Source organism: Lepisma saccharinum, chromosome 7 (genome assembly GCF_977018435.1).
Source record: "Lepisma saccharinum chromosome 7, izLepSacc3.1, whole genome shotgun sequence".
Classification (NCBI taxonomy): Eukaryota; Metazoa; Arthropoda; class Insecta; order Zygentoma; family Lepismatidae; genus Lepisma; species Lepisma saccharinum.
Genome location: NC_139235.1, coordinates 67,605,083 through 67,624,781, shown reverse-complemented (window position 1 = coordinate 67,624,781; position 19,699 = coordinate 67,605,083). Strand labels below are relative to the sequence as shown.

At 36.2% G+C, this 19,699-nt stretch overlaps 1 protein-coding gene across 5 annotated transcripts in view; it reads left to right on the top strand.

Moving 5' to 3' along the window:
- Hel89B (histone acetyltransferase 1) overlaps positions 1-19,699 on the top strand; it is a 156,982-nt gene that overhangs the window by 43,322 nt on the left and 93,961 nt on the right. For all 5 annotated transcript variants that reach the window (XM_083125375.1, XM_083125377.1, XM_083125376.1 and 2 more), the window contains 5 exons: positions 8,777-9,018; positions 10,252-10,401; positions 13,067-13,227; positions 14,118-14,369; positions 15,607-15,765. In XM_083125375.1, the coding sequence (XP_082981501.1) occupies positions 8,777-9,018; positions 10,252-10,401; positions 13,067-13,227; positions 14,118-14,369; positions 15,607-15,765 (964 nt within the window). The remainder of the gene's footprint in view (positions 1-8,776; positions 9,019-10,251; positions 10,402-13,066; positions 13,228-14,117; positions 14,370-15,606; positions 15,766-19,699) is intronic.

Here is a 19,699-nt window from a genome sequence, read left to right as displayed (position 1 = left end):
GAACTGGCTGCTCAGAGCATGAGGATTTCAGCTTTGATTGCTGTGATATTCAGTACCAAAGATATATATGTGAAGAAGAGTCTATTTAATAGGAGATTTATGGCTATGAGTGTACTTCGAATGGAATGTGACGAAAACATGACACTCATGTTCTGATTGCGTATGGTACTAACTAGAACAGATAAAGTAACAAACTAAAAAAAATAATGCCTACATAAATCTTTCTTTTTTTTAGTTTACATAAATAAATACAAAAAAATACTTTGAAGGGTATGAAAAGAAAGTAATGATGAGTACATTTATGGATTTAAATTTCACTGTTTTTGGTTGATTACGATGTTACTGGAATTCTAACATACAAATATTACAGTACAGGAGTCAAATGACTTCAAATGTTATTACTAGACCTCGGATTTTTAGGTTCTATAAGGTGTGCTTTTAGGTTCCTACAATAGGCTCTAAAAATCCTACAATAGGTCCTAAAAATCTTAAGTTAGGCTCGAAAAATTCTGAAGTAGGTTTAAAAAAAAGGTAACAATAGTTCAAGATTCCTGAAAAATGCTGATTAGGTATAGTACCTATTTCCTGATATTTTGCACTATCTTGATAACTTTATGTGTGTTGCCTAACACTACGGCAATGGCAGAACTTACCATTGGAAATTTGGTATTAAAATTCATTCTTCGCCGCTTAGTTAAGCAACAATCTTTTTCATGTTATCCACAGTCAAATTCTGCAATTTTTTCTGAGAGGATCATCTTATATGACGAAAACAATCTTTCAACAAAAACATAGTCACGCTTCAATGCTGAAATGTTAGTTTGTAAGGCGTGAATGCCACAAAGTACCGAAGTGACGCCAAAGTGAGCAAGACCACACAGATCAGACTACTTCGGATTGTACAGGAAGAGTGGCACCAGACATTTTGCTTTTTTTAGAGCTTTAAAAAATCACCATGGGCTTGGAGGAAGGGAAGTATGTTTCAAACATATTCGTCATGGAATTTTTTCGTGGCCAAACAAAGCAAATGTCTCTGTGTGTCACTTAAAAATCCTGTAAAATGTTAAAAAATATATAAAATCAACACTTGATTTAGGCACATAAACCTAAAATAGGTTTTTACTAACTATAAAACTTCATCAGTTTGTAACCGGACACAGGCACAAACACATGCGATATTCAATCAAACCTTACCGGAGTTGTTTTACCTCGGAACTGCGAGTAGAAGGTAAATGGCAAAAAGTATAAATCGCATGTGGACAGGCAAAATACTAGTCAAGTCATAAGAAACAACAGTTAGTTTTATAGAACAATGATGTATTAACCTTTTGGATCTCAAGCGTCTCGAACGAGATACCCAACTGTAACCCTCATGGTCCCAAGCGTCTCGATCGAGACGCTGTGTCAAGGTCGTAGTTGTTACGTTATAACTTTTCTATTTTTGGCTAGAATTTCGATTTTTTTTTAATATTGTTCCTAACACATGTATTTAACAGAAATGTTTCTTGCACCTTTTTTTTCTTCATGAAAATGGAGGTGAAAAGGTGGGAAAAGGGACTTCTCTTTTCAAGGGAGAATATAAATTTCAAACATTTCAACAATTTTTAAAAATAATTTTCGGGGGTTTTCTCCCTTCCCTCTCCATATATACGCCAAATTTGCATAAATTTTGCATTTGTGCATTTTGAATTTTCTTTTGGGAGGGGGGGGGGGCAAACGCCATTTTTTTAAGAAAAGTATTTTTGAGGGGATTTCCCCCCTTTCCCCCTCCATATGTACGCCGAATGTGCATGAATTATATATCGTCTGAATCTGTGATTCATTGTGCGTACAACGGTATGTCTTTCATATCTCTAGGGCATTTAGTTTCTGAGCTATAGTCATTTCAAGGTACTGCTGCATTTTGAAGCTTGAATCAGTGGCGTGCCCACTATTCCTTTTGGGGGTACAACTCGCGTTACATTGGTCATACGACAATGATGGAAATATTTTTGTGTTCCTTACATGCCAGCGATAATTTCTATGTGCATTTTGAACTTTTCATATCCTTTTTTTTCAGGGGGTGGGGGGTGAAACCCCATTTTTAAAAAAAAAGTATTTTCAGGGGATTTCCCCCTTTCCCCCTCCATATATATGCTGAAGGTGCACAAATTATATATTGTCTGAATCTGTGATTCATTGTGCGTACAACGGTATAAAGTCCATATCTCCAGGGCAAATAGTCTCTGAGCTAAAGTTATTTCAAGGTACCGCTGCATTTTGAAGCTTGAATCAGTGGCGTGCCGACCATTCCTTTTGGGATGTACAACTCAAGTTACATTGGTCATATGATAATAATGCAAATATTTTTGTGTTCCTTACATGCCAGTGATAATTTCTATGTGCATTTTGAACTTTTCATATCCTTTTTTTCGGGGGGCAGGGGGGGGGGGGCAAAACCCCATTTTTTAAAAAAAAAAGTATTTTCAGGGGATTTCCCCCCTTTCCCCCTCCATATATAGGCCGAATTTGCATACATTTCATATAGTCTGAATCTCTGGTTCATTCCGCGTACAACGGTATATCACTCATCTCTAGGGCAATTAGTCTCCGATCTACACTCATTTAATTGAAACTTTGCATTTTGCTCAAAATCGGCTCGGGACCAAGAGGCTTATTTGTGAAAATGGCCTTGGGACTCAAAAGGTTAATGTACTAAACACACATAAAAACAACAGCCAAGTTATGTAGTTTTATATTTACAGCAGGTAATAATTGAGGTTTACTTCGAACTTAAGGAACTTAGTGTCTCTGAGCCACTACCCAAGAGACAAGTGTTCCAAGAAAACAATCATGCCTTGATCGTTCCATTTAATTTTGTCTGTTCATTTGAAACTACCATAACTCATTTCCTCCTCAAAAGGAGATGCATCTATATTTCTAGGACTCACTAAGAAGAGCTTATCCATGTGAACAACTTGAATGGAATCACCATTATCTAACGAAGATATGAATAAATTAAATTCTTCCCATTTTTCCCATAGTGCATCATTTCCATTTTCAAATAGCCTTGGGATAGGTGGAAGTGTGCACAACAATATGTGTTCAACATGACTTTTAACAAGGTCTCCTATTCTTTTATAACCATCTATCATGTGAGATAAGTCTTTTCCTTGCAACATATCGTTGACCCCAATGAATACTAATACACTGGTCGACAATTGCTAAGGAACAAACACATTTTGACCAATAACTTTTGACTACGTGATCAGGGTGCAACAAGTGAACAATATAGAAGTAGGGATATAAGTTAAGGTTTATTGAAAAAAGATAATGGGGATTCCCCATCAACCAAAGAAACAGGATGTCATAAAGCAAAACCAGCATAAACAAAACAAAGTAAGGAAAGCACATGAATCACAATTTGGCATGTGTAGAGTGAGTCCAGGGCCTCCCCGATGGCACAGTGGTATCGTTGTCGCCTTGTAATCAAGGGGTTCTGGGTTCGATACCCGGTGGAGGTACAAGTGGTTCGGATCCCACTTTAAACTGTAGGTCCAGTCCCGATTAGCCTTACTGTGCATAAAGTGGACTTAAAACAACAAATCAATCCAATCCAATAGAGTGAATCCAGAGGAAATCAGTATGGCGTGTGGCCACCGCGGACTGCATAGTAAGCTGCACACCTGTTTGTCATGCTGTCGATGAGTGTTCGTGAGCGCGAGGGGTATATTGTTCCATTCTTCTTGAAGTACAGTTTTCAACTCCTGGAGGGTTCGGGGTGGGGGATTCCTTTGTGCAAGATGCCTTCCGAGAGCATCCCACGCATGTTCGATGGGATTGAGATCCGATGAATATGCAGACCAGTCCATGTGGGTGATGTTTTCTCTTTCCAGTGTGTCTGTCACTTGGACAGTTCTGTGTGGACGTGCATTATCATCCATCTAAAGAAAGTAGAAAGTCAGGGCCCACTGCACCCCGACAAAAATGAACATAACCTTCCAGGATCTCGGTAGAATACCGTGCTCCAGTAACGGATCCTGGAGCGAAGATGTGTAGTGTTTTTTTCCCATTTTTCATTATGCCCCCCATACCATGACTCCAGGTCCCCCATACCTGTCACGTTCACAGATGTGCTGTGCCTGATGTCGTGTTCCACGTTCTCTCCACACCATTTGATGTCCAGAATCACTTGTCACACAGTACCGCCATTCATCGGAGAACATCACATTTGCGGGTCAATATATGTTTGTTCCTTAGCAATTGTCGACCAGTGTATATGAGATGATAACTGTATTTCCCTTTACTTTTTAGGGTGATTTATTTGCTGACCAATGGATGTAAAATGCGTTGTCGCACGAATATCCCATTTTCTTCTGTGCCAACCTGACAAAAAAATGAATCACCAAGAAATTTATATTTTTCAAGCATCGGGTGCCTCTGTTGTAACCCATCGTTCTTCAATGTGGGAAAACCACAGTAGTTCCCCACCCCCACTTGCTGAGGACGGCCATCTAGTTATCCTTCTGCTTCCGAGTGAAACGAGACTTACGCCTAGGAAACTTAACAGGTGACTTCGACTTATTCCCACTATTCTGGATGCTTGAACCTGATTCAGAACTATCTCTTTTGCAACTACACTAATGATCTTGACCAGCAGTAATATTGGAAATATTTATAATTCTGCCAGACTGCAACTTCTTGCCCGAATTAAAATTTGGTTGATTTTCTTTATAATTATGTGAATCATTTCGTATTCCAATATTACCTGCCTCATATCTAGCTATGGACTCAGCCGTAGCAGCCAAAGATACAAAAGGCTGAATTAGCAAGTGATCCCTTAATTAAGGAGGCAACTGATTTACTATTTAAATGTGTTTCGGGAAGTCCCCCATATTAGGTTGCACAATACCAGGTGTGCCGGTTAATAATTCTTAATTGATCCGAAAGAAAACAAGCATATCTGGGGAGAAAGGTAACAAATGCTTTATTCAAAGTATGCGCCATCGCTAGCTATACATTGTGCCCATCTGTCTGTCAAATTGTGAATGGCCTTCCAGAAAAATCGTACAAATTTTGAGATGATCCAGTCAGCAAGCCATTGTTCGACATCTTCGTAATTGTTGAAGTGTTGCTGGGAAGGTGAGTGAAACAACGATGAAAACAAGTGGTAGTCCGAAGGGGCTAAGTCTGGTGAGTATGGCAGGTGGGTCAGTTGTTGCATTTGCGTATCGTCTTCGTCCAACAGTGCTTGCAATTTGGCATCTTGGAATTTTTTCGGCTGGCCCGGGTGATCTTTGTCTTTCAAGTCGAAATCACCACATTTGAATTGTCGAAACCAACGCGCACACGCGTTAGGTCATTGTCACCGTACGTTCCCACAAGGATAGGATGGCTTTCACTCACGTTTTTCTTTTGATTGAAGAAGAAAAGCAGGATGTGCCGCACATGCTCCTTATTTGGTTTGAAGGTCAACATGTTTCCCACACAAACCCAATATCACGATCAGTCACACTCGGTTGCACATCCACTGCATTTTGACAGGTACTGTCCTGGCAACACACTGACGTAACAGTTGAGACTGTGCACCAACCCTAGCTTCCAGTGCCATCCAGCGACGAAATTAAGAATTATTAAGCAGCACACCTGGTACTGAGAAGCTTCTGTTGTGACCAAAGAACTTCACCACAACATCTCCATGATTGTCCCTATTATACTTGCTATTAATCACATGAGCCATGCAACTTCCCACCCATGATTCATTCTGGAAAAATGACAAAAAAATTCCCCTAAAATCAGCATAACATGCAAAACTAAGTTTATGTTGTCTGAACCAATCCATGCTGACACCAAAAAGCATGTGGGGAATACATAACAAGTAATCTTCACGAGGAACCCCAATTAATGAGAGATATTCTTCACAATCTATTAACCACTCACTAGGAACCACATTATTGTCAGTTGAATCGAACCTTTGAAATGCTTCAAGATCACTTAATCTAATTTTATTTCTACGAAAACTTTGTTTACTAATGCCACTTTTGAGGCTGCCATCTGAATCACAACTTGCACCACACCCATGAAAAAACTATGATTATTCTACCAGCATTTACTGTTTGACTATTGGCAGTATGAAGCAAGTTCGAAGTTTCATGTTTATCTTTGTTACAAGTTGTTGATACTAATTGGCAACCACAGCATTCTGTTTCGTGTGTTTTTGTTCCATAGTGTGTAACAAATGAGAATTTGTTCTATGAACCGTCAATGCATTTGCTGCAAAAAAACATCCAAATTCATCATTTTTATAATGTGATCTCAATATTGATCTATTACTACAACTATCAGCATGCACATGGCTGATCTTGCTTTGTATGTTATCAGGCTCACGCTCTTATCACTGGTGATTCACTGCTTGCATCCATTTTCACATGCTGGCTATGAAACTTTACAGCTTGGATACTAGCAACATTGCTTGAAACAAAATTTGGACTAGAATAACTATTTGGCACAAAAGGTGCCAATTTATAAACGTGCGAATCGCCACTGAGAGCATGACCGCTGAAAAGCATGTTATTTGCATTGTTTATGTCGGAATGACATTGACAATCAACAATGGAAAGGTTAGGATTACCTACACATGGTGTACTCATGCCGGTGTGGTTACTATTGTGCAATGCATGACAAGTACCATATGCCTCAGCCATTCTTTCATAATTAAAATGCCCATTCAAAGATTGAGGCAAAGGATTTCTACTAGAGTTACAACACATTGCACTCCTTCTAAATCTATTGGCATGCGAGGCGGATAACTGGGTTTTATCATTACATTGTCCAGCTTTAAAAGTACCATATTTGTATGTGTAGCCCACATACACTTGTGTTTTTGGAGATTACCCTCTGAAAAAAGTTCTTAAGACCTGATTTTGCCTGCAAATAAATTAACTCACTGGTTGTGTTAATGCTATGCTGTGCACATTGCCACAAGCTCATTGCATAAAAAACGAATTCTCTTTTCCTGATGCTGAAACTTGTGGTAGTAATAAAGTACCACTTTCATCACCTGTTGCATTTGCACTCACTTCACCAACACAGAAAATATTGTTGTCGGCTTGCATACTACAATTGACCATCATGGGAAAGCTTGCTGCAAATCCATTGTTTATGATTCTTCGCTGCATGCTCCATTCTCGCTCGTTCCTTCGTTCATGTTGAGGGTTTAGTAAACATATGGAACTGCTGCAACATGGATTCCTCCAGCTTGGTCATGTGACAAGCAACTTGATGAAATATTTGCATCTTCACTTCGGACAATAGACACAAGAAACAACAGCCAACTTACGCCGAAGATCGCACACTAGAAGGAACTATTTATAAACAAAGTCCGTGATACTAAACATTTTATGCATCCATCTCTCATCTGTCCTACATTGGCACTCCTAGTGTTGCCAGATCCTAATCCAAGTTCTTTTCTCTCTTTACAACTACGATATTACTAAGACGTAGTATAACCTATCTGCTTATAAGTTGTTGCATTTTTTAACAAAACTCTGACATACTTATTATTTCTTACATACCTGTAAAGGAAAAAAATAGGTTAAAAATCTAAAACCCGAGGTCTTGTTATTACCTTAGTGTGGGCACTGGGCAATATAGTTGTAAACACAATTGAAAATGTGTACATTGTATTTGTTAGGTGACTCGTTTCCGTTGCTTAAGTTCCTCATAGCTTAAGTGAGTAGGCTAGGTAGGTCATGTTGCTGCTCTTGATCATAATTATTCTGCTATAAAGGTGATTCAGGAGGAATCTGTAACATACCAGGAGGCGGGTGGTGTTTCCATGAAAAAAATGTATTTGAGCATGTAGGCTAATTCATAATTGTGGTTGAGATAGAACCATATTTAGTGAGGCAGTGGTTCTGTGTCTGCATGTATTTATTTTTATTGATTTTGGGCTACTCACGAAGATGAGGACGAGTGGTGATATTGATAAAATTTAATGAAGGGTCACTCACAAAGAGCACCCATGCCCAGGTTGGGATTCAATAATCACTCTGCACTAGTTTGAGTTTTGCTTTTATATCCACTTTATTCACAGTAAGGCTAATCGGGACTGGCCCTACAGTTTAAAGTGGGATTCGAACTAGTTTTGCCTCCACTGGCTATAGAACCCTGGACCCCTTGATTACAAGGCAATGATGTTATGACAGTGCCATCGAGGAGACCCACAACATTACCATATTTCTTGATACATCTCTTTCTGGTGTCACCCTTGGGCAAAAGTCTTAAGAACTTTTTTCAGAGGGTACTCTCCAAAAGAAAATAAAGTGTATGTGGCCTACGCATACAAATATGGTACTTTTAAAGCTGGACACTGTAATGATAATAATAGTAGATGTGCCAACAGTGTTACGTTATTTACTGAAAAACAAAATCCATGACTGTTTTATGCAAGTGGCAGAACATTTTCCATTAACCCGACAGGACACATGCTCTTTACTAGGACGTACATACACACACTGGGTAAAACAGACCCAGGAACAAAATTGCTTCTTAACTCCAAATTTTAATTGTTTTAAAGCATATAATTAGTGTATTTAAGTTTGATTTTACTATGCAAAGATAAAGTTGAGAAAAGAAGAGGAAAAAATATATTAAGATGTAAGAATGCTTGCTGGGTGAATATATTTCCAAATTGCCTGAGTAATTTTTACCCATACATGCATACTTACGGGTTAATAATTACATTTGGGTCATAAAATACATCTGCTCTGAATTTAGTGTAATTTCTTTGTTGCAGGCTCGACCGATTGTTTGTCCTGCTGGAAACAGGGTCCTCTCCTGTTACGAGAAGAGCAGCAGCACATCAACTGGGGGAGGTTCAGCGTTTACATCCTCATGAACTTCACAATCTGCTGTCTCGCATCACTAGTTACTTGCGCAGTCCATCATGGGAAACTCGAATTGCAGCAGGGCAGGCTGTGGAGGCCGTCATAAAAAATGTTCCACAGTGGGATCCACCTGGTTATCTGGCTAAATTCGGTAAGTCTGGGAACAGCTTGTAAGCGATAATTTGATTGATTGGTTTATTTTACTTTGCTTTTCTGCCACTTTCGGCTAATCATGAATATGAGGATGACTGATGGTAAAAAGTAAGGTAAAGTTCCCTGTGCATATATCACCCTACATTTAAGGGATGTGGGGGTAGAGCCCCACACATTCTCGATATCTGCCATTTTGGAGGTGATGCGATCAGCACCATGCTCCAGCCATCTTTACCCCATGGATTGCCCCCAGATATTCATTGATTTGAGGCTGGGTGAGCCCCAAAGTTGCTTTATGTGGGAACAAGGCTGGAAAAATTCCAACCGTAGATCACCCACCCTGAGAATCGAACCCGGGTCTCCCATGTGGCATTCAGGCACCCTACCAACTGGACCACCACGGTTATGATGACTGATGATATGATGAATGTTCATGCTGGAATTCAAACCCACGTCCCATCGTAACATGCTGTGCTAACCGCTCCGTTGCGAAGGTCATCCAATTCAAAATTGAGATACATATTTTGTTCACTATGGTTGGCATGATGAAATTTTCAAAACTATGCTGATTCCTGTAAACATTGAAACACTATTTTAGTTAGTTACAAATGTTGCATTATAAATATTTCCACTTATTTATGGTGGATAAACTATCAAGATTTCAGTACAAACACTAGGCACATTTCAGGACCAAAAGCGGTATATAAAATTCTGGATGTGTACCAGTCAGGGAATTTTTTTTTTCTGTTTCTTGAAATAATCAAAATTTTTGTAATAGTGCACACTAAAAGTAGGTTTTTGATCGAAGAGAAAAGATAAGAAATTTTAAATTTCTTGACAAACTATACTTCAGTTTGGTAGAAACAGTAGAAATTTTATGTTAAATACTCTAGGATAAGGTTATCTTTTGTACTGTTTTCATGAAGGCATCTAGTACAGTCGGTAGCTGTAGAAATTTCCTACTTATTTCAATTTTTTAGTTGTGTTTGGTAGACATTGGAATTGATAGAGATTTTGCTATAACTATGTAATATGTAAGCTATAATTAATTATTTTTTTATAGTGAAACAATCAAAAGACAATACTGCCATCATCAATTTTACATGTATTTGTTAATTTTACACTGCTGCTGTGTATGACATACATTCATTCGAACCATATATTGTTCCATTGTTGAAGGTATCCTGTAATTGTGGTTGAAACTGAACATTTTATTTCACTTTTTTTTCAGAGGTGAACCATTCCGTACAAGACCATTTGGCACAAAATGAGACCGGACGGATGAACTTCCAGAAATTTGATATCAGCAATATTTTGAAGAAAGGCTCCTACTTGATGGGTTCAGAAGGAAAGGAATATGACACAGTTGATGATGATTCAGGTATATATATGTTGCAGTTATTACATGATATAGCATGTTCTGCAAAAATGTTATACTGTAGTGTTAGATTTGGTAGAAAGGACTAAATATTTTGTTAAAAACTGAAACTCAGGAGAAGGTAAGTACATATTTTTGAAGGTAATGTTATCAGGTTTGTTTACAATTTAGTAAATTCCAATGTGTGCCCCGTTTGTAGCACGGCACATATACAAACGATAATCAACTTCTTGCCACGTCCTGACCAGCATGTCTGGGGTGATGGTTGCCACGGATGTGATTATTCTTTGCCTTAGATGGTTGACATCTTGAATTTTTCCCCTCATAAACCATGTTTTTCACATGTCCCCATAGGAAAAAGTCTAAGGGAGTAAGGTCCGGACTTCTTGGAGGCCATGGAATAGGCCCTTTCCTTCCAATCCACACTTCCACTTTCTTTAAATGCCTTAAGCCATTGACGAATGGTTTTGTCCGAAGGCTAAACACCACCATACTCCTGTCGGAAGTTCCACTGTACAGTAATAACAGATCCAGTTTCTACAAGCCATATCACACACTGCGCCTTCTGTTGTGGCTTCGCCGTTGCACTGAACTGCACTGACTGTGTTCGGCTCGGCTAGGCCACTTCAAGGTCAACGCTGCGCAGCATTGCCATCCTTTGTTGGAATAAACTCCAAACAGCGTGAATAAAACTTGACGAGCTAATACTCTTTGATAATGCTATAATCTATTTATTAAAATTAAATTTCAAAGGTACATATTAATTAACCTGTAGTTTAAAAATTTAGAAAGCTATTTTAGAGTTCAATTGTTGAGATTTACTTTTAAAAACCTAATTTAGTTAGCTGTGAGCTCACAAAGGTTGAGAACCAGTGGTGTGAAACGTCCAAGTGCTTCTAATTATCTGGTAAGCATTTCCTTCAATTATGATCAGGGTGTGTGTGTGTGTGTGTGTGCACGTGTGCAAAAAAAAAAGCAAAATATGCATTAAACCAGCCACAATGTACAATAAACTTTAGGAAACATGCTCTTAAATATCACCTTATGTTCTCTATTCTTGTGATTCCACCAAAATTCCCTGAGCATGGGACTGCTCACATAATTGTAAGTATTGATGCAATCACCAAACTTTCTGCATAGTGTGGTGTTTATGGATATTGAACTACCTATACTGAGCTTAAAGTTGTTGCATTTTTATTATATGTATTATGAGAACAAAATAAAATGTTTACAAAGCTGGGATTTATTCTGTACTAATTTTTCAGGGTGCCCAGTCAAGAAAGTCAAGGAAAAGTAAAGAAATTATATTTGTGGTCAAGAATTTTTGCCATCACAATGCCAGATTGATAGAGACACATATTTTTGGTAAATAAAAAAGCAAAATTTCTGTACAAAAACAGTATTTCAGGTTCAAAAGCAGTAAATAAAATAAAATGTCAGTGTTATAGCGGTGAATAATCACATCAAAAGTGCTATATAAGATGATATTTTGATTTTAAAATTGTGAATATAATCCTAAATTTGATTTAAAAACTGCACTTATTACACAAAATAAAGTTATCCCTTCTAATAGCACATTTATGTAGTTACCAGAGTATTAAGTTTATTCCTGTGTAAAGGGGTCCATTTTTGCTTCACAAATATTTACAGCAGGAATTAATTAGTTTTCTGTGAATTGCATAACTCACAGGATACGTCAGACTTCAAAAGTGTTGCGTCGGTATATAAACGGTAAATTTCGTGTTTAAGAGTATATTTCGCATTTTGCAGTTCATTTCGCATTATTTTGTGACAAAACAGGGTAGGAAAATGCACCTTACACCTTTCAGAAACTTGAAAAATGAACATTACTGCATGTTATTTCATATTTCGTGTTTTCGTCAAAAACTAAATTTGCATGCCACTACTGATTTAGTTTATTTTACTTCACTTTTCTGCCTCTTTTGGCTATCACAAAGATGAGGATGAATGATGGTAAGATAAGATGGATGAAGGAACAATCACAAATATGTAGGGATGACAACATGAGCCCCACATGTTGTGAGCCTTGCTAGTCTGCCGAATGCAGTCCAGGATGCATTAATAGATAAAGCAACTAATTCTCTTGTGAAATACAGCTTCAGTTTTCATCTTAACTGGCCTTTTCATAGATAGGGGTTTTCATTAAATAAATATTTATTTTCGTAATTGCTAATTTTCAGTATCCTAAGTAGGGATCATATAAATAAAGGTTAAGAAAAACAAAATAAAAAGTCAAGAATTTTGGATTTCTTATTTTGGTAGACATTTCTTGCTTTCTACAAAAAGTAATACAATAGTATAATCCATCTTACATTGAAGTTAACCTCTCAACATCAATAACATATCCACCTTTATGCACAGGAATTGGAATAAAAATAATTGAAAGTGAAGAACTGCTTGTTCCATCTCCATAATCTAAAAAAATGTACAACCCAAAGGGGAAGTGCCTTTTTACCCCTTGTGCTACCACCACTGTGGCACAGACAAAGATTTACAAAGATGTCACATCAAGAGCTAATCAACAAATAATATTGAATGAATATGGCAGTACTTAAGCTCAGAAAATTGTTCATTAAATTTTATTTGTGTTATGCCTGTCTTTATTTGGTCATTCTCTGAGGTAATATTTATTTGTGCTTCGTTTCAGAATTGAAGGACAAAATACAGAAGCAAAAGCAGATTTTGCAGTCTCGCTTGGGCCTGGATGTTGCTGCAAAACTTGGTATGGACATGAGCGAGATAGTGACTTCAGCTGACCTGTCAGCAGGCGTACAAGGACACCAAATGGGCTTTAATTTTAAGTTCAAGGTTGGTTTTCCTGTGAATCTTAAGCATAGTTTGAGTTTAGTATGAGTGTTGATTTTTTTTTTTTTTAATGTTGTGTTTTTATTTCAAAAACTCCTTGAATGTACCTGCAAATTAGAAAGCTTTAGATAGCAAGTAGTTTATGACACTTTTGACACAATTTTTTATTTGCCATATTATAATATCACAGAATTGCTTGTATTTTCAATATTTGATTGCTTTTATGTCATTCTTTTATATTGTGATGTTTCCATTGACAGTTTCTTGTACTTAAAATTTATTTTTGCCTATTTTTGCTTTGTTTGAAATTGTTTTGCATCTTTGGTTTTAATGAAAACCAGTTTAGAATTTAAAATCAATTGTCAAATTTAAGAATCAGACCTCGTGCCACATGTTGAAATGCAGAATGTCTAAAAAGTTTGATGTGGAAAAAGTTCCATATTTCTGCATTGCAATTTCTATTGGTTTTCTATTTTATTCTGAGTAAACTTGGGTGTCAAATTCTTGCCTTTTTTATTTTTACTTTGAGTTACTCATGTTTGAGATCATTTTCAGTGTCTTGTGTTTTTATCATGAAAGAACGTGGTTCAGAACTTCGTGTGTTCATATTTTCCGTAATCATTGTCATTCAAAGCATATGTTTGGAAACACCTTGTGTTCTATTGAATATCTGCTGGTTAATCTCTTTATGAGAAAGTGTTATTTTGTAACTGTGTAACTTTTTAGTGATGACATGGCACAGTTAGTGACGAGAAACTAGATAGTAACTTACAAGAATCAAGCAGAATGTTTAGTAAGGCTTATATTCTATATATAAAACTTATATAAAATGACTGGCCAGGTATATAATTAGTGGCTGTTTGTTTGATAAGCTGTTTCTTTCCTTGCACAAGCCTGTTGTTGACATCGTACAACATGAAGTATCTCAGGTCCAAGTTGGGTTAAGTTCGAGAGAGATGAACAGGGCAAAGAGAAAAGCAAGGCAATCAAAGCAAAAGTCCCGAGATTGTGAAATGGCAGAGAGCTTCGAGGAACCAGACAGGAAGAAGATAAAGACTGAAGATCTTCGTCAGATGAAGTCTGAGGATTATCCTTCAACACCAACTGTTGATAGTGTTCCAGATAGCACTGGTTCCTGGGGAGAGGTAAGTGCTATTTATCCAATACAATTTTTACTTGGTTGCAAAATCTGTGGGGGAGTGTTAGCACATTGCACTACGAAGCCAAGGATCCAGAGTTCAAATCCTGGCCTCGACATGGCTGTCCTTTGTGAGTGTGCCTTCATCATATCATCACTCATCCTCATCTTTCGATTAGCCAGAAGTGACAGAAAAAACAATGTACCATGAACCAAATTAATCAATAAGCCATACATTGGTTACTCCTTGTATTGTGGGCTCTTAATTCTATGTCATTCGACACATTGTTTACAAGATTGAAACATTCCTGTTTGTTTTAAGCCCCCTTTATGCTTGGGTAAACTAATTAGGACTGGACCTAAAGTTTATAGTAGGATCGGAACCACTGTGCATTATGCAAGGGTTGAATAAAAAGTAATGGCAACACTTCTATAATTGTGAAATGGCTTTATTACCAGATGCAAAATCACGTACATTTCGCCAAGTAATCCTCCCCTTCCATGTCTAAGTGTTAAGTTTATTCCTGTGTAAAGGAGTCTATTTTTGTTTCTCTAATATTTACAACAGAATTAATCTATTTTCCGTAATTTGTATAACTTTCAGGATAATTCAGACTTCAGAAAGTGTTCCATCGATAAATAAACTCTAAATTTCATTTGTAGTTTTTTTCACATTTTGTATCATTTTGTGACAAAATATGGTATGAAAATTCACCTCACATCTTTCAAAAACATGAAAGATCAACATTATAGTATGTTTTTCACTTTTTTTGTTGTTGTTGTTTCTTTGAGCCTCCCCAATGGTGCAGTCATAGCATCGTTGCCTTGTAATCAAAGATGTCTCTGGTTCGATACCCGTTGGAGGCACCTAGTGGTTCGGATCCCACTTTAAACTGTAGGTCCAGTCCCAATTAGCCTTACTGTGCATAAAGTGGACTTGAAACACCAACTAAAATAATTCTGTTTTTGTCAAAAACTAAATATGCATGCCTCTAACGATCAGTATGTTTGTTTCTGTCCTGAAGTGACCACTCTGGCAAATAACATCTCTCGGGTTTTAATCCTTCCATCGATGTGGTTCTTTCATTTTGGCGAAGAGACCGTAATCACACAGGGAAGAAGAAACACTTGTTATAGTGCATTTCAAATGAGAGATGTTATATGGCATCTTCAATGCATTTTTAATCTCTACACTTCGTAATATTTAATATACAAGTCGTAAGTATTGCTTCTAACTGTTGCAGGCTGTGGAGTGGCCATTCGAAAGCTTCTGTGATCAACTATGCCAAGATCTCTTTAGTCCTAGTTGGGAAGTGAGGCATGGGTCGGCAACTGCCCTTAGAGAAGTTCTTAGGTTACATGGAAAAGGAGCAGGAAAAACGGCAGACCTATCAAGGGAGTCTGTAAGTTGATTCTAATTCATGATGTCAAGCTATTTAAAAAAAGTAGCTGTGGGTATATATGTAGAGGATGTGTTACTGTTCAGGACATCCTTGTTAATTTGATATCAGATGTGAACTAGCGTTTAAGTTTACTTACTGGGTAAGACTATGCGCTTGCCCCCCCCCCCAAAAAAAAAAGAAGTGCTCCCCTGTGCTTAGCACCTTGCCATGAAGGCGTATAGGGGGTGTGGGGGTAACACCCCACATTTTCTTGATCCAGTCGTGAGCATGCGCTGGCATGAACATTTAATTTTCACAATTTCAACATTTTCAAATACAATTGAGTTGGGCTGTATTATAATGTGCAAAATACAGTCTATAATATAGTGTTCGTATTGATGGAAAAATTATTACAACTACATATTACCAATGAAGAAATTACCTCATAACATCTTTATTTTTATTTCATGTTGGATGGTTTTTCGTTTATTTACATGTGAGTGTTGGAAGCAAGTTTTCTGATATTCTTCTTTAAAACCGCACAGAACACACAAACAGGATGATGAAAGAGTAGGGTAAACGGTGCGTTTTGGGCCACCCCCGAAATTTTGGTTTACTTTTATTGTGTATACCTATACAGTAATATACTCAAAATCGAGCTTTGACTGTTACAAAAGTGACACAATACAAGCGCAAAAAAAAAGTCAAAGATCAAATTCCAATTTTCATAGTGCAAAATTGCTAATTTTCGAAAATCCCTCTATAATTTTTGCTAAAATTTTATTTTTCAATAATTAAAGCGAAGTGCTAAGTTAAAAATAAGTGCTAAGTTACTTCCGGTTCACTTCCGGTTTAAGTTCAGAGAATTAATATGTTGACTTGTAACATTCTAAATATTTTAATTTAAGACAAGGTACAACTTGTTTATCTAATACTAAGAAAATATAATATGCAAAATTCTTCTAGAATTGCTCTGTCGCTCTCTCATGTCTTACATCATAAACATATGATTTTTCACCTATAAGAATAACACTACATATGGTGTTATTAGGAAGTGTATTATGGAATTCACAGATAATTTTAATGTTTGTCCTGTCATTAACCACAACTTGTTTTTTTTTTGAGGTGTTGATTACAAACATGGGTCTCTGTGTTTTGAATTCATCTGGTGAGTAATACATGTCAGTATTCCCAATTGTAGAAAACAGTAAACAAAATTTGCCTGTTTTAGAGATATTCCAAAAATATATATATATTTGATAAGTGACAACAACAGAGCCATCTATGTGCAAATGTCTGAACTCGGTGAATACTTGGGAACAAGTCAACTTTTTTCAATACTACATCATTTTATACTTTTTTTGCCAGCAATAGGGAATGGTAGTAAGCGTTAGACAAAGTACTTTGGAGCCGAATATACTTTTCTTAAGACGTCGTATATTGCTAAAATATCTTTAATTCACATATTTCTCATACCGCCGTATCTTGCCTTATTAGACCTTTTCAAAAAAATTGCCAATTAGTGAAAATTAATTGAGGAACAACAGGTGCTAATAGGGCAAGCATACAGTGATATGGGGATATGTGAATTGTCGGTTTCTTCGGTTCAGATAAATGGATCGAATTGAAACATAACATCTTGTAAAAATGACAACTTGTATAACTAACTTACCACTTGAACTGCGGTACAAGATTTTTGAGTACACATGTTGCGAGGCTAGTTGAGTTAAGCAAAATAGTGCCTGAATTTCGTCCACCGTGCGAGATGATTTTTATGGATAATCTTCGCAAAATAAGTGGTATTAAAAAGTTGCAGAATCCTGAGTCTCTTTTTCGGGCTGCAAGCAAAAAATTGGCCGATAGGATGGACGAGCTTTATGAGGCGAGGGAAGGAAGGAGACGATATACGGATGATTGGTATAAGTCAAATGCTGAAACAGATAATATTATTACACAACTTATTGCTTTGACTGAGGCACGAACTTTTTTTCTAACCTGACATGATATATAAATAAAATACTATTACTAAAAAGGAGATAAACGGATTAACTTTTGCAAGCAACCAAATCTTATGAAATATTGATAAAAGATATGCTCTCTATTAAAAATGTAATTACTTATAAACATGGAATGCGTGATATTCTCGAAAAATGTAACCTCTCTTTTCTCTCTTCAAGAAGTCGAATCCTATTAAAACAAACAAAAAAAAATCAACACGGACAACAAACATGCATCACATGAAATAACAAACAACCTATTTTGTTTAGTTAAAAAAATCTAAATTTAATATCTAATGAAAACACATGATAACAACTTATTTGAACTAGTTTCCAAATTCAAATATTTAGGAGTAATATTAACAAATGAAAATTATATTAAAGAGGAAATAAAATAAAAAGTAGGTTTAATTCAGGAAATGCATGTTATTTCTCTCTAAGAAATTAAAAGTTAAAATATATAAAATAGTAATTTTTCTTGTAGTATTATATGGATGTGAAACTTGGTCAAATATAAATTAAGGTGTATTTAAAAATAAAATTGTTAAGAAAATATTTGGACCTAAAGGGGATGAGAAGACAGGTTAGTGGAGAAGGTTACATAATTTAGAACTACATAATTTATATTTATATCCAGATATTATTAGAACAATTAAATAAAGAAGTTTTAGGTGGACAGGATATGTGCTACAAAGCCTGAATGGGAGAGAAAAGAGGAGTTTACAGAATTTTTGTTGGGGGACCTGATGGTAAGAGGAGGCCTAGACGAAGATAGAAGGACAATATTGAGATGGATCTAAAGGAAATTGCTAGGGATGGTTAAGAATATATAAATGGATAGATGGAAGGCCTGTGTTGCTGCAGCTACGAACTTTTAGGTTTAAGAAGACTAGAGAGTTAGTTAGTTAGTTATGAAATCACATGGCACTATAAGAAAAATACAATCCCTGGCAGTTAAGTTGAAGTTAAAGATGCTAAGAAGATAAATTATTCGAATTTGGAATACCTAAAAATCTTGTTAATATGTCTGACAAAATGTACAATTTATGAAAAGTTATAAAACAAAGATGTATCATATTTATTGCTTTTAATTTTTGCCTTAGAATATGCTATTAGGAAGGTAAAAGAAATTAACGAAGTATTGTGACTCAATTGCAGATGATGTAAATACAATTAAGAATAATGCTAAAATATTTTTTAAAGCAGCAAAGAGAAAATTACAGGCCGAAACCAAGTGATAATTATTCGATTTTGAAACAGTTTCCAAATTCAAGTACTTAGGAGTAATACTAACAAATGACAAGTAGGATTAATTCTGAAAATGCATGTTATTTTTCTCTTCATAAACTTTTGTATTTTTGTTTAATATCTAAGATAGTAAATGTTAAAATATACAATAACAATAATTGTGCCTGTGGATGCGAAAACTTGATCCCTTGAAGATAAATTGAGGTGTATTTGAAAATAAGATTCTTAGGAAAATATTTGGACCTAAAAGGGATTAAGAAACAAGTGAATGGTGAAAGTTACATAATTTAGAATTACATAATTTATATTTGTTTCCAAAATATTATTAGATTGATGATTAAATCACGAATACCTAGGTGGGTACGAATGAGAAAAGAATAAAGAAGAGTTTACAAGAGTTTTGTTGGGGAAAACCTGATGGTAAGAGACCAAAATGAAGATGGAGGCGGACCTAAAAAGAAATTGGTAAAGATGGAATGGAGTATATAAATCTTGCTCAGGATAAGGACAAATGGAAAACTGCAGCTATGAATTTTCGGATTCAAGAAGGCTAGAGAGTTAGTTAGTTAATTGATATTCAATGTAATATAATTTAACATATTTCAGAAACTAAAAGGCAGCAACATGGTATTCATATTGACAAGGGAATTCCTACAAAACTTTTTTTTTTCCTCGTAAGTTTACCAATAGCACTTACTTACTAATTGTGA